Consider the following 16747-nt stretch of genomic DNA (forward strand, 5'->3'; position numbering starts at 1 on the left):
GACTGAGCCAGTAGAACTATATCAATTTAAAATTTTTATATGTGAAGCAACAAAATACTTAGATGGAGACATCTACTAAACAAAAATTTATCTTCATGGAACCGCCCTACAACTGAAACAATAAATGCAGAAAAGCCCTAATCACAAATTCAGATTTTTGTAGCCTTTGAAAGATGTATTAGGGAATTATTAAATTCTGTCACCTTTTCAAAATCACAGTCCAGGGATAATCAAATTTTGAGTGCTTTAACTATGAATTCTCTGGCCTCAGCATATACGAAAGGCCTTTCCATGTAATTTTAAATTTGAACTTTCAGAATTACAATGATCCCTACTCAGCATTACTCATATCCCTCTGATGTCATCAAGGCTCAATTTACAAAGCTTATGAGCTGCTCACTTGACCCTCTCTGTTGTGTATCGTAATCTCAATGATTAGATACAATAACAGCTTTACCTTAGTACAACCTAAATAATCTAAGTAGAGCAGAAGTACATTAAAATGGGATTTTAATCAATAGTTTAGAGAACCTATGTTATTATTCAATTAAAAGCAGAACAAAACTGACTAATGCAAAGATCCCATTTGAAATTAGCTTTAAAATCAACTTAATGACCAGATTTGCAATTCACAAGAATTATTTTATCTTGTAGTGCTGTAAACTTGAGGAGGATTGCATATGAGGAGCACATGAAAAGTCAAAGTTAAGCCCAAAATATTTACTTGCTTGTCCACTAATTAAAACACCCTGGATAATACAGACCACAGCTGTTAAATTTCAGTGTAAATGTCACTGCATTTCAGTAACAGACTGATTCTCACAAGCAGTAAGTGTTATCGGTTGGTAACACCGAAGCGTTGCTTGCTTCTTTAAGGGTGAAAAGGCCTTTACGACAGATAGGGAAGCTATTTTGGACTCAATGATCTTAAAGGTCTTTTCCAACCAAAGTGATTATGTGATTCTATGATTCTATTAAGTATCATGCTTGCTAACCCAAGCATCGAGTATTACAAAGCCTGCCCGGCTGAGCACCACTTACCGAAGATTCACTATCTCTAACAAGGAAGTCTCCTTCCACTCCCCTTTCGTTCAGGGCACATTCTGCTTGGTGCCGGGTAACATTCCCGTAATACCACTCTCTTCCAGCAAACCGTCCTGTAGAAGATGGTCCTGTGTAGCTTATCTGAGGCGGATGGGAAGTGTTAATGGAAGGACCATCGCTAATGGTTACTACATAGTTTTTAGGAACGAGACCGATTTGCCCTCTGGAATTTTTACATTTCCACCATTCTGGGTCGTTTTCTGGCTTTTCAATGACTTCCATCGTTTCCCCTTTTTCAAAATTGAGCTCTTCATCTGTGACGGAGCTGAATGGATACAGTGTCTGAACAACGTGGAGTACTTTGGTGCCCTGGCCGTTACTCATGGAAGCGCCTTTCCTTAAGCTGAGAAAGCTGGGTGAATCTGCAGTTGCCTCCTCAACCTCCTCTACCACATAGTTCGAAGGAAACCAGCCAATCTGTCCATTGTAGCTACCTCTCCACCAGCCGTCACTGCACTTCTCCATGACAATCACTCGGGATCCTTTAACGAGGGACAGTTCATCCTCCCTCTCCGCAACGTAGGCAAATTTCACATAGGCTGGAATGTTAAGATCGTAAATCCGGTCGGCGCTGCTGCCGTTGGATGGGTATTCTGCGTCTGTGCTAGGAGTGGGTGAGGCGTCTCGCGCACTCGTCTTTCTCTTGGTTTTTCCCAAACCTGTTAAAGAGAGAAACGTAAAGCGGTCACTCGCGGTGCTTGTCCCCAGACTGCAAACGCTGGATTTGGCAACAGGCTCCTCCGTCAATTGAGCAATACTGCTAAACGGAGATCTCTTCTGCAACACTACAATAGTCAGGAGACAGTAACACCTTTAAGAGATTATCGTTAACATCCAGCTGATGCACCATTAGGTAAGGAGCAATTTGCGCTGTAATGGCTCTCTCCCCTTCCCACAAGCACCAGAGTTTTAACACACTTAAAAACAGTGGTTTCTTCACTGCGAGAACAGCTAATCACTGGAACGGCTGCACAGCTTGCTGCTACGTCTCTTAAAAATCCAGCCAAATGATCATGCCTTTTAATTTTAGTGATGACTTTGGCTCAAGCAAAACATGAAAGAAAATCTACAAAAATAAACTAGCACAGCAATAAAAGCTTAAGTTTCTCTGCAGATTACATTTTGCTCTCTTCATTCTTCAGTCAGTCCCCAGGCAGCTACAGCTGCAACTCCTTCCAACTGCAAGCCCCCTTGTGATATCCACACCTCTTTCATCTGTATTTCGTCACATACTATAGAAGCGTAAACCTGACGTTGAGGAAGACCATTTGCATATGTTCCCCTATAATCTGTAAATTCTGATGTGCTGTCATGGCTTTAATTATAGCATAAAATACACTGTACAGAAGAAACAACAGTAACATTAAATACACAACTTTTTGTTTCTTCTTAATTAGAGGAACCATGTTTAAATATGGAAGAAAAACTGCACAACACGCACGGTGTACTATTCAAACTTTTCCAGCAAGGACTACTTAAGCTTACATATAAACAGAAAGATAAAGTGAATAAGAGCCCTCTCTCAGGAAATTCACTTATAAAAGTTCTGAAGAGAAAACAAAAGATGAAGTCCCAGCATAGCACAAACCAAGCAACACCCAAAATGTCGTGCAGGGGACAGAAAGCAAAAACCAACTCAGAAATAGAAGTCTTTGTACTTTTCTCTATGCTCCTAGAGCCTTGCTGGCGGGCAAGAGATTCACTTCAGACACAGTGACTACATGTCGATTATAGCAGACTGAAGGGGGGGGGGGGGGGGGGGGGGGGGGAGTTCTGTATGGGTATTTGCTTTTGTTTCTTCAAATAATCTGATAGAAGGAGATGTATGCTATTTCATTTTTAACAATTCGGAACAATTTATCTGGCCATTCCACTGCTGAAAAGTGTGTTGATTTTTTTTTTTTTTTTTTTTTTTTAATATATATACATATATACAATGACTATCTTCAGCAAAGCTGACTGCTCGGTGCAAAACTAACTTGGTTTATTTCACAGGGTTAGCTGTACAGCACAGACGAACAGCACACATGTGACCACACAGGGATTGCTAACTAGAAGGGTTAAATTCATTAATTAATACAGTCTTAAGGTCTCAGAAGACAGCAGAAAATTCCGATGATCCTAAAGTCTTTCCTGACCTTCCCCAGCAGCTCCTTGCTTCCTGTCGGAGCCTGCTTACATCCTAATGTCATTCTGAAGTACATCATTTCAGCCGAGAGCCGGTGGCTGCACTTTCAGGCAAAATGAGGGAGAGTGGCTTATTGTGCTAAGGGAGACAATCGCAGGAAAAGAGTGTCCCAGCAAGCACTAATCGGAAGCTGGCCAGGCTCTGATCTCTGCCAAGGCTGGAAATTTTCATCAGTTTAGAGATCATTTTCAACCAAAAGACAAGGATGTATCAGAAGTAAGGAGGATTACACTAGGGTGATATAAACAAACACAACTTAAGGGCCATTCTGTTAGGAAAGGGAGGGGAAACTACTTGTTAGAACTTCATGGAAAACAAACAACCGTATTTCAACAGATTCACTGTATGTAAAGCCCTACACAGAGACTGAACCTTCCAGATTAAAAGCTTCGGTTTTGATGTGCTTTGTAATGGAGATATGCAGCACCACTTCTTGGAATTACAGCAGAACTACTAATAAAATAAAAAACAACCCAGCATATGACAAAGTAGCTGGCCAGGAGAAAACTAGTTGAAAATCAGAACACAGAGATAACTGTGAGATATGGGGATGCAGTGTGATAAGAGAATGCCATAAACTGAAGTATCTTGAGAAAAAATTGTTGACAAACAGGTGAAAGAAACAAATTTCCCCCCAAAAATTCTGAACTCTGATAAAGGCGTCTAAACATTTAGCAAAAGGTTATCATCCAAGCACTTTTCTTTCACTTGGAGTTTCTAAGTTGCATCTTTTTCCACAAATCTTCTAATGCTGCAGCTGAACTTTTAAATGTTCCTTTCCATCCTCCCCATTCAACACAAACCATAACAACACAGGGGAGGGGGGGAAAAAAAAAAAAAAAATCAGAAACATCACTTTTTTTCTTTATCAATAAAGGCTGTCAGAACTCTTCAATTTAAGATTAATATTTAATGTAATCAAACTTTTTAAGGCCGATAGCATGGTAATGATAAGCCTTTTGCAATAGCAGCGATGTGCACCGACAACTGTTTCCAGCTGGTTTGACCAAGGTAGGTAACTACACAGAGACCCATCTGAAGCCAAGCACAGCGAAGGGCACGCACAACATTAGCTAACATTCATTTTTTCTGTGAGGTTACAACATTCATAACTGCGTCTATGACAGAAGAGGAAACAAGTTGTTCCATGAGCAGAACAAAGGAAATCTGTTCCTGTTTTTCTCCTTACTCCTCCTCCCTCTGCCTCCCCCATCTCCTGCAGGATCCACAATAAGCCCCTTTACCATATGACTGCCTTTGCATCCCCAGGTCCTTCTCATACCTCCAGCTCCCCACTGCAATCTCCAAACTGCCCTCAAAGTATACTCCATCTCCCCTGGCCTTGCCCCCCCCTACCTGTGTTGGGCTGGCCAGCCAAGCACGGTGCCCGGTGCCTCGCTGCCTTTCAGCCCTGCCTGGGCTAGGCAAAGAGCTGGGATTGCTCTGGCTTCTCCTTCGGTGAGGGACACTGGCAATGACCCTCACAGGCACAGAGTTGGAGAGAACTAGTGAGTTTATCTCTGCCAGTCTGTCAAGTTTCCGTAAAATTGGCTGAGTTATCAAGGGTGGACAGATGGATGGACGATGACAGCTGACTGTGACAGCATGACTAGAGTAAGCTTCATTTCCTTAGGAAACAAGTCTAAAAATGTAATTTTGTGGGATGCCTGGTCATAGCTAAGCAAGAATAAAGTTCGGACAATTATAAACTTTGTATGCATCTATGACAAAAACCACAACTCTGTTAAAAAAAAAAAAGTACAATCTACACGAGTCATCTCTGGAAGAGTAAACACTGCCATTGCTCACTACTAACAGGAAAGTTCGCTTATGACTATTTGTAAGGGTATCCCTATTCTTTTGTCCGAATGGAGCTAAATCCACGTAAGGAATTCCATGGAAAAGAAAACATTCAAGCACTTTGGGAGTCACATTTGGAAGAGTCAAATATACTTGTGACTGCAGTCATAATCTGGGCATTTTTACTGTCTTTGTTTTAATGAAATCTTATCTACTAGTCAAACACAATTGTATTTTCCCATTCTGATTCACTGCTTACAGTTCAACTACAACTAGTTGTTGTAAGGAGAAACCTAAAGCAATGGATTAGCTTTCAAGTGAGGGGAAAAGAGTGGGAGCAAAAAGCACTGCAAAGCAGCAGAAACCCTGTTTTATGTTATGGTGTCTCGTAGGAAATAACACTGTTCACAACCTACAGCTGACAAACAAGTAGCCAAGCGATGTGAGTAGGTTTAATATTTAGGTGGATATACTGCCAAGAGAAGGAAAAAAAAAAAAAAAAAAAAAAAAAAAAAAAAAAAGAGGTTAGCATCATTTCCAGAAGGGATCCACTGCAAATCCTCCTCCCCTCTACAGTGAAAGAAACCCTCTGACTCTGAGATCAGTCCCAGGGAGACTCAGAAATGTGCCTCCCACATTGCTTCGTGCCCTCTTCCTTTCCTCACTCAGTTGCGGCTCTGAAGAATAGCTTGTTTGGCGAGCAGCAGGCCGAAGGAAGACCAGTTTCCTATGAATCTGCTTCCTGTCTCTTAAGTCCCCATTGTGTAAACCCCAGCCTGGCACCCTTTCGTTACCAGCTCGTCCCCATGTCTGCCTTCCCATTGCACCCGTAGGTCCTCCAGCTTGCACTTCCAATGCTGTCTCCCTGCAGCACTTCTCACCTTCCTACCTCGTGCTCCTTAAGCTCCCCCTGGAAACATCTTTAGCCCCCCCCAACCCCAAACCTCAAAGTGGTGGAATTCCCTTCTGGTCTGACACCATGACACTGCCAGTTCCCCTGCCCTTACCTATGTCTCCTGCCATGCTGGCCACGCTCCTGGCCCAAAGCTTGGCTGCCTGTCAGACAGCGCAGATGCCCTGACTGCCCAGTCTTCTCCTGCTAAAACCAAGAGAAGGATTTCTCTCTCCTTCTTCTGCCTTCAGTGAAGGCACTGAAAAAAAGGCTGCAGAGCTACAATCTTTATGAAAATTGGTGCTTAGGATAAGCAAGTTTAACTACCTTTAAAACTTTATCCTACTTTATCAAATACATAACCTTGTACAGAAAGGGATTTTTTTTTTTTGCCAATAGTAAAAACTTATATTCCATTTGCTAATTATGATTTATATTACATACTACCTTTACCAGAAGAAGCCCATTTACAAAACAGGTATCTCTTCCTAAGTTTTGGAAGGCTGACTTGATGAGTCTTTCATGCTCCCGCGAGCTCGTTTCCTTGCCTGAAACTGAGGAGAGACCACATTTTGCATTTTAACTGCTTTTGCTCATCCCCAGAGGTAAAAGAACAGATTCACTGACGTGGCTGTATAATGCATCTCCGCAGGCTTATCTGTATTCACATTTATTTTATTATGTTCTATTTAAGAATAACATGCACTGAACATGGAAGACATTTGCAGTCAGATTGTCTAGCATCCCCCTCCCAAGCCTGCTCCCTAAATTTATTACATCTTGTATGTAGCTTAACCTTAAATAGACTAAATACAGTTGCATTTCTTTTCCAAAGGAATTTTTTTATTTGATACCTCAGATTACTGACTTTTCCATTCTTCCATCTTCTGTATATAAAAAAAGGTCAGTCAATACCCAAAGCCAATTTCTGAAAAATAGCTGGCAAGTGAAACTACAGTCATTTGAATTCTCCCACTCTAACTTTTCTAAAACCTTTTCCAATTTTAATACGTAAATCATAAGCAAAAATATTTTCTGTAGCTTACCTGAGCATCAAATCAAATTCACAGGACAAAAACAACAACAAAAAAAAGGCCTTTCGGACAAAAGGTGCAATACAAGAAAACTGTATTGCTTTGAGAAATCATAAAGGCAACACTAAACAATTTCCAGAACAGAATTTCTCAATCCAGAACTCAGTGAAGGAGACCATGCCACTAAATACGCCAGATACCACTGCTTAAGAAGCCTCCAACAACTTATTAAAATATCGAGAGCAATTAAGGAAAGACACCCACCCCACCCCCCTGCTGCCCAAACCAAGTGACCTTTAAATTCTAAAAAGCACTGCAAGACCAACAACGAAAGTGTCTCAATACAACTAAGTTCTTGGAAACTACTTCCTCTTTAAGGGACTAAATTTCTATTAAATGGTGTCCTCAAATATCCTGTATTGCTTTTGGAGTAGCTAGATCTACGACTGAATACACAGCTAGAAATGTAACAACAAATGCTGCTGAGTGATGCTGTTATCTTCCCTCTCCCCGTGGCAGTTAGAAAATATATAAACAGTTGATTTTCTGTTATTGCTATATTTACATATCTGAATAGATTCTTTTTCATAACAAGTCAGAATTGATTTTTTTGTATCATGTTCAACGTTTTGTTTGAAATTAGTTTTCCATCATTTTTTATATATTATTACAAAGCTGTAAATCAGAAAAAAATTAATTCAAGTATGATAAGGGTCATCAAATAGATATCTTGAATTAGTAGTACATCAAATACTGCCAGCTACTTTCTTTCATAGTCTGTTTACAACTACAACAAGCTCTCTCTCAATTAAAAAATTAAATTATGCTGTATCACCTAGTCAAAACGTAGGAACTGATACTAGAGCTGAATTTAAAAAAATGACACTTCGGTAAAGTCAAAACCAAAGCTGTATAAAACCTGGTATGTTTCATTTTTATCTCTCTAAATTTTGTAGATTTTTTTATTTTTTAAATCCTCCAGAAACAGAAACGTGATGCCTTGCCCACTTGGAAAGGCAGGCAGGGCTAGTGAGGACCCCTTCCCTCCTGGCTCCCCTGCCAGCCCCACAGTTGCCCAAACGGCCATGGTTTCCCCAGACTTGCTCTGCAATCAGGTTAGTACCCAGCTGACTAACTGGCATGATTTTAGCACGATAAATGCAACACCGGGTTGATTTTGATGGGTCAGCAGGAGCACCACAGTGCTGGGGTTGTCGTTTGCAAGGCCAAGAGCCTTCCTCCTTGCATGTGATAACAGCATTGCCCAACTTCCCAGCTTGCACCGGATGGCAATGCTTTTCAGCACGGTGCTCAACTTCGGCGCTTCAGTACACAGCTACTCAGTATCAATTTGACTGACATATAAAAACAAAGGTATTAAAAAGAGGAGGGAAAAGGGAGAAAATTCTGGGAGACAGTTCCTTCAGCTTCCGCCTGAAATCTTATCCACACTGCCACAACTCTCACACAGGCTGTCAAAGCATGCGTTTTAAACCTAACATGAATGAGTATTTGAAAAATTATTTACAGGAAAAAATAGTTTTAAAAAATGGATCTTTCATTGGTGTTACAAATCACCCAGTAACTGAAATTTCTTTACATTACTAACCATTCTTCTCAATTAAAAAAAAAACAAAAAAACCAAAAACACAAAAACCCCAAAGCAGTTATTTGTATGAAATATTTCATACAAATTTTAATGCATTTGTGTACCCTTTCCCCTTCTACAATAGAATTATTTAAACAGTACTACGAGCATTATGGTTAAAAAAAAATAATCATAGAAGCTACCACAGAGAGGATAAGTACAGTACTTTTTTTAATGAAAATATTTTTGTTTTTAAAATAATGTTTTTCTTCTTTAAAAATAAACTCATTATAATTCAAATTGAAACAAGGCACTCCAGAGCTGAAAAATTTGACATTACTGTAATCTATTATGACAACTTCAATTAAACAGCTGAAACATTCCAGCAAAACAAGTTTGAGCTGATAAATTTAAGTCAAACAAATGAGCTACAAGAACTCCCAGTATAAATACGTAGAGCAAGAGCTTGTTCAAATATAGTCATCTTTGAAAGAGTTAAAAGAAACATTTTTAAAGTAATTTCTCTTAAGTTTAGTGACTTACATAAAAAGTTAAGAAATCAATTTCAGCTGAGATGAAAATATGTTTTAGTTCCCCCAAAAATATAAAACCACATTTTAGAGAACAGCTCTCCTAGTTCTAAAAATCTTCAAAGACAAGGCAACCAGAAATTCTCGTTCAATTTACTAATCAAGTGTTTTGTATTAGATGCAGCAGAAACAAACAAGTTTATCAAAACCCATTTTTATTTAGAGGTAACATTTATTCAACATTTTAGCCAATTTTTATTCAAGGTACTTAAAGTAATGATTTTTCTTGTGCATTTTAATGGAACTGCTATTCCATCTGGCTTCACATACAAGCAGTTAAAAAAATGATCCTTTTCGGTTTACCAAATAAGTTATTAATTTCCTAATACTAAGGCTCTGAATTATATTGCATATTAATGAATGTAGTTCACAAGTATGCAGAGTTTACAGCGCCTTTTTAAAACAAAACAAAAATTGTATTAAGAAAGAAGTAATTAGCTTTTTAGGAAAATTCTTAAGAAAAAACATAGAACAATGTAAATTAAGTAATTAATTCACCCAATACAGAGATAAACATATAACTTCTTGACAGCTGGAATGTCCAGATCAGACATCAGTTTAGCTTTATGTCATTTTATCATTATTATTACCATAATTTTAAATTAACTTGTCTTTGCTTCTCTATTAAAAAGGAATTCGGCAGACCGAAGTTTCTTCCGTTACACAGAAAGAAAAACCTAACATTTCTGCACATTTTCAGTCTGCGATCTCCCACCCCTTCTTCTCCCCCTCCACCTACACGTCCAGTTTCCAAGCGAACAGTCAAAGGCCAAGATCCATATGGGATAGTCAGTTTTAGAAGCAACATCTCCATTATAGCACTCTTTAAAGGGCACCGCTATAAATTCCAGAAATATTCAACTGCATTTGTGATAGACAAATGAAGCCTTACAGCTCTATTAATGACTTTTTGTATCTTTAAGAAGCTCAGTATCAAAAAAAAGCCACATTAGAACATATCAGAAAATGGAAACTCTTCTTTAAATGTCAAAGTGAAATTCTGACATTTCAACAACCAGGCTACTTTATCACTGTGTTTTTCAAATACAGGAAAAAGTAGCGTCAAAGTTTCCCATACATCAAACACTACTGGAGGATGGAGGCTTCCATCAAGAAATCAACTCAACAACCATATTAAAAACAACTACTGCACTAATTCTTGTCATTTAGACTGTGTTAAACATGCCTATCTGTATCAGGAAAGGTACATTTAAATTCCAGTACCAGATAACGAGTTTCCTGTACCCAGAGCATTTTAGAGCAAGAGGTTAAAATGAAAGATGTACTACAGGATGCGTGTGGACAGAGTTTTCCAAAGGCATCAAACACATGATCCAAAGGCTTCCATCAACTACCTCATATATGTTCTTACTCCAGTGGAAAAGTGAAGTAGATGAAGTCTTACTAGGCAGATTTAAAATGACCTTGGGATTTTAAATACCCCATGGAATAGGAAAACTGCTGTCTCAGTCTCAAATAGAAGTCATATAAAATGAATGGGATTATCAAGATCTATGGTTCCAATTTCTGTCTACAAACTTAAATTGAAGACAGCTTGCTTTAAATACACAATATTTCATATAGAGTATTTCCACCTACTTTGTAATCTCATTAATGACACTCCCTTGATTTTGCAGGATACCCCAAGAAGAAAAAATAACCAGGACTACCTTAAACTTAAGGCAGCCCTATTGTTCTAAGAACAGATTTATAACGTATGGGGAGAAAGCACAGCAGCCCCGTAGGACTTCCCAGTGCCTTCTGTTCCCTTGAGGTAGAGAAGGAAAGCTACAGCTACAGCTACAAACACTAACAGAACACTGACAAAGAAATCCCTAACATGCATGAGGTGCTCCAACCTGTCTACCACAATACATGTTCCTGTCCCTCAGTACGTATACAACAGCTTATGTTCCCCCTCCTCCTCCAGCACTTGATAGAAAGATGATTTATATTTAGCTATCTCGCATTTATATGAATAAAAAAAAAAAAAAAAAAAAAAGAGTTGCACAGGACAGCTTTAGATACAAATCCAACTTGCTAACACGAACCCACTCAATTTTTTTATTTTTTTAAAAAATAATTAATACAGCAAGTACAAAGTAGACTACTGTGAATGTAAGATGATGACCCTCCAATTTAAAGACTTCCAGATAACTGAGATGGAATCATTCTATTTTGGATACGGGCAATTACAGTACTAACTTGGTCTTTTCACTTCCCATTTTCTCAATTTTGACCTCAATTCCGTATATGAAAATGAAAGGCTTAATAGGTGTTACAATACAGACTGAGGTTCAGATCATCAAGCCCAAAACTGAACAGACAAATTATAACGCAGTAATGATAGAGTCCCTCAACAAGAAGAAAGGCATTAGAAGACAATGATGCAACCTCTCGGCATCAAAAAGCTCAAGACAGTCCCTCCTGAATGTAACATGGTCAGCTACTCTTTGAGGTTATAGCGTTTTATTCTAGTTGGCCCATACCAACACCAAGCATGACATAAAGCCTTAGTAATTCCACTGTAAGGTCAGAATGACAAGGCTGTACTATACTAATGTTTTCAAACATTAAGTACCATGTTACAGGAAAATCCAAGGTGTTTTTTACTTTTTTCCTTTGGAAACCTCAGAACTCCTTAGAAGCCTGTCATAGATACTGCAGTTTTATTCAAAGCTCTTTTTAGGAAAGGAAAGCAAAGTAAATACTGCCTTTTCTTTATGAGCTTCTTTTCTGAATTGCAATGGCCATAGCTTCATTAATCAAGGGCTCTCAGGTTATTTGTGACTACGTATGCAAAACCAGACCTCCCCATCACTGAAGGGGAAGTAACAGGGGAAAATGGCTTGCTTAACAAAACAGCCCATCTCCTCTGAGGTTTGGCCCTCACAGCCAAAACACAAAACCACACAACTCACACACAAACTAAACCAATTTCTTCTGTAGATTAAAACTCAATAATGAATTAGTAAGTAATACAGTAATAAATGTAGCTCCTGTTCTGGAGAACAACTTCCTGAATGAGCAATTAAAAAATATCTTACAGGTTTGTAAATGGGTAGAGCCCATGAACTAGAACAACAGTGTTTTCACTACATCAAAATACATTTTCCCTTTCTTTTTTCTTTCACTTTCCAATTTCTTTTGTTTGCAAGGTCACAAAGACTGCTAAACAGGAGTGATGCCAAGGACTGTGTATAGTTTAGATGGCCTACAGCCAAAGATGTAAATCAATTTTTCTGGTGCAGAATACAGCTACAAATAGTCACCTAGTAGAAACAGCACCCCTGAATGTCCACCTGGACAACCTGACCACCCGTTCACATCAAGAACGGTGTCTGTCCCAGTCGGTTTGCTGACATCACAAAAACTGCTTGTCAGTAAACAGTCTCATTTACCATTGAAGTAACTCTCAAAGAAAGCCAGCTCTGCCACTGGAAGCCTCCTCCTTAGGAACAACAGAGGTGGGCATTTTCTCTCACATCGCAGGTTTATGCTGGGTATCTGCATACATTGCATGCACCTTGATTCCTGCTTTATGGATGCATTCCCCAAAAACCCCCAGTTTTAAGGCTCAGAAAAAGGAAGGAAATATTCTCTTGTACATTCTAAGACAAAGACAAATTTTTTTTGCATGAATGCTAATTTAGAAATTTTGTTTGTACAGTATGAAAACATGTCACAGAATGGCCACCTATTATTCAGATCTTTAAAAAAAGAGACAGAAAGCAATGGAACCTGAGTGGGACCACACAGAGAAAAAGCAACAAATTAATACTCAGAAAGACCCTGGAAGATCAAATATTAAGACAGCCCAAGGCCTCAAAAATAGAGATTCAGTAAAATTGAAAGAATTATTTAGGGATGAATATTGGAGGAAATACCCACATCTGAATTCCCCGATGATGTTGAGATGGTAGGAAGAGCAGCCACTGTTACTTCAATATAGAAAAATCACTTGTTCTTTGAATCACTGGAATTCTTGGGAAAATAGTATCCCTGGGAGTACATACAAAGGCTATTGATTTTTGCCAGCTATCTTAGCTTGGTCTTTGTAAGGGCAACCCAGCTACACACACCAAACAAGGTATACGTGAGACCTCAAAATCAGCTACCGTCGACTGTTTCTTCTCTACTACCACCTTCATGCGCTAGGATGTGAAGCTAAAGGAGAGGACAGAACACAGAGACCATATTTTCTGTAGAACTGTGGTCACTACACCCCCCCACAAGCATAGGCTTAGGGGAGGGGTTCAAACCAGGCAGCAGGGTGCAATGCAGTGACCCACGCTGCAGTCCCAGTTCTGCTGCCTCGGCAGGCTTGGGTCCTCCCAGGAACCTGAGGGACAGGAGGACAGAAGGGAAGACAACACAAGAAGTCCAGTACAAGACATTACTTGGGGGGGACGCGGGCAGGGATAAGTGTACTCTATTTTCACCCCCTCAGAAGAAGAGACATAATTAGCAGATTGCTTAAAGGATTTTATTCTATGGAAAAAATGAAACATCAAGGACTTGAAGGTTTAGACAAACTCTTACTGCTAAGAGAGCAAAAGGCTCTGCCACCACAGCTGAAACAGGGTGTAGGAAGAGCTACCAGCAACGGAGTGACTCTCCTTAATAGGGAATGATGAAAATACCTTGGGAGCTAATTTTTGGGCTTGCTCTAAGGCCAAACACGATTCCATGTTGAAACAGAACTGGCTCAGAAAGGGGCAAAACCAAGGGTCCTCAAAGGTGACGGCTGAGGGAGGTAATACCACCAAAGACACCAGTACAGCCAGCCACACTGAGTTAAGGTGATCCTGTTATCTTTTCAAAACATGATTATAACTAAAACAAAGGCTCGTTCTGCAATCTGTATGTCAAGGAGCACCCGCAAGCACACACACACTGCATGGGGAGGGGGGAGAGAAGTACCTATTACACAAAACTTCTAATACAATACGAAGAACGAATTTATTCACTCAACGTGAACTAAACCCAGCAAGATTTCTTTATGCCTTCAGCCTTGCAACATTTTACTGCAACTATCATATTAGAAAAATCTGCCAAAAGGTAGGACACATCATGGTTTCCATTATATGTTTGTTTCAAACTCTTGAAGCAGCAAATCCTTTAAATAATCGACCCTAATAAATAATTCACACAAGAAGAACTTTCAGCAGAATGTAACACATGCAATCGTAAACTGAAAAAAGAGCAAACTTCAGCTTCCATCACCAGCTAGCACTGGAGCTCGAGGGCACTGCAACAAGCTGCAGGTTCTGCTTTTGCTGCTGCTTTTGGCTTTTCACCTTGGATCAGATAAAGGGCCTGATGCATACATCCGGCAGAGAAATTCTTTCATCAAGCAGTAAAAGCAGCTTTACTCTGTACATTAAGTTCTCCAGAATATTTACCAGTTTTCACTGCTTTATAGTCTTTTTGCTGCAGGTAACAAAAAAAATATGAAGTTTGTGTTCTGTTTTGGTTTGGGTTGGGTTTTTTTGCATTAGTCTGCTCTCCAGTTTCAGATTGTTTGGTTTGGTTTTTTTTTTTCTCCTTTCTTAAGCACATGTTCCTTTAGAAATTATAACATGGCATTTTTCAGAAAGTCTGATTTTAGTTCCACAAAGCAGAGACCTCAGTTCCTTTAACGCTACTTTCACTGGACATGGTTGATATGCATAAAGTTATTTAAATTTTTACAGGTCCACAATAGGTTCATAACCATAAATTTGTGAGTTTGTTTTGCATTCTGGGCAACTATATTAACATGCATAATAGTAACGCTAATTAAAAATGAAAATATTATTCTGCCATTATGGATGTATCAAATTGATAGTGAGATAGCAGACCCTACCATATCAGCAATATCTTCTGGTATCATTTTCCATATGCAGAGCTACTGCTTTTGAATATGTCTCTAGATCTTCAATGAAGTGAAAATAGCCGCTTAAGCTAACTCTAGGTTTTGATGATGATCACAAGGCAGATGTTTCCAGAAAGTAGCAAAGCATTTGAATTCCTTATTATACAGATCATCTGCTACCACTCCAGTGGTATCAGCATTGCCAGCTTCTACCTCCACATGCTCTAGATGGGAATGGAAGAAATCTCCTCCCTGATCTGAAATCACCGTATCTCCCATTTCTCCTTTCTCAGCAGTAATGACAGTAATCTATGCAACCAGACTGATCTATTATTACTGTGAAGATAGAAGAAATGCAGTTGTTGCACCTAAAGAGAGTCCCCACCAGCTTCTCCCACTACCACAAAACCATGTTCCTCCATTTCATCACTGGTGAAGTCACCACTGTTGCAGTCACCACTGTTGCCACTCTGCCCCACAACAAACATGCTTACTTTGAGCAATGCAACTAAAAAGCAGGATGAAGCACAGCAGATAAAGTGCTTTTGCTGAACAAATTCAACCATGGAATAAGCTATTTTAATACACAGATTCTAGGAAACTGAGCAAGAATTTGTGCTGTATATAAAAGCTTCAACTACTTCCTCTCTGTAAAGATGAACTTAATTTCCTGTACATCAACTGTTTAAAAGTGCTAATACAGATAACTTACCCTCATTCAGTCCTCCAAAAGACATCACTGACATGCCACTACTGTCATGCCCACATTCTCTGACAAGCTAGAAAGCTTCAAAACAACATAAAGTGACACAGGAAAAATACTTCTATTTGCATTGAATTCCTACAAGGGGATTTTACTGCTAATTTCAACTAGAGATGCTTGGCTAAACAGAAAACTTCACATCATTCCTGTATAGAAATCTTTATATATGATAAATAATTTGACAAGTACTGTAGGAAGTTATGAAGGTTATTAATTTTAAATCTAATTTATTAAACGCCTGCTCTTGAGTGGAAAGATGAGCATTTCTTACAGGTCTGTGCCAAGGAAGCCCAACAACACTGGGACCTCAAACTTCTAAAGAGAGTAAAGTAAGTTCTGTTTGTCTTTTAAGGCAGCCCTGTTTTTATTAACGTGAGCTCTACAAGGCTCTACAGAGGCTGTGCTATGTAACAGTGTACTTATCATACAATGATACCATAGTTATTATTTCCCCCATTCTTCCATTCTCTAGTAAATTTTACCATCCACATGCTGTCCAGAAAATAGTTTGAAAACATCTAATTAAGAACTAACAGAAATATTTTCAAACTAGTACTTTATCACATTACCAATGTAACATGTTTTCTGTGATCTTGCAGCTAATATGGCTAAGGCAGTTCACTGATAAACAAGCACAAATTCATCAAGCAAAGAGTATGGAAGACTCAATTTATAGCTACGACTGCCAGAAACTCTGTGTATGCTTCTCATGATTACAGTTTTAAAAACTAATGCTGATGAACTGGAAAAAGTTCAGTTATAAACCACGACAATTAGAGTCACATAAGTAACATTCTACCATCAAAATACTTCAGTAGTAATCAAATTTCAGTACTCGACAAGATTTAGAAGCGATTTGATAAATGTCAAATTACCACCTTGTACAATTAAATCTACTCGACATACCACATCAGAACTACCACAACTGGGC

General features: G+C 39.0%; 1 protein-coding gene across 1 annotated transcript in view; it reads right to left on the reverse strand.

Moving 5' to 3' along the window:
- The window catches only part of NCK2 (NCK adaptor protein 2), a 53964-nt gene that overhangs the window by 10961 nt on the left and 26256 nt on the right, over positions 1 to 16747 (reverse strand). Inside the window, exon 3 of the mRNA XM_009638928.2 lies at positions 1042 to 1763. Within this exon, the coding sequence (XP_009637223.1) occupies positions 1042 to 1763 (722 nt within the window). The remainder of the gene's footprint in view (positions 1 to 1041; positions 1764 to 16747) is intronic.

This window comes from Egretta garzetta, unplaced genomic scaffold, assembly GCF_000687185.1.
Source record: "Egretta garzetta isolate BGI_Z169 unplaced genomic scaffold, ASM68718v1 scaffold5, whole genome shotgun sequence".
NCBI lineage: Eukaryota > Metazoa > Chordata > Aves > Pelecaniformes > Ardeidae > Egretta > Egretta garzetta.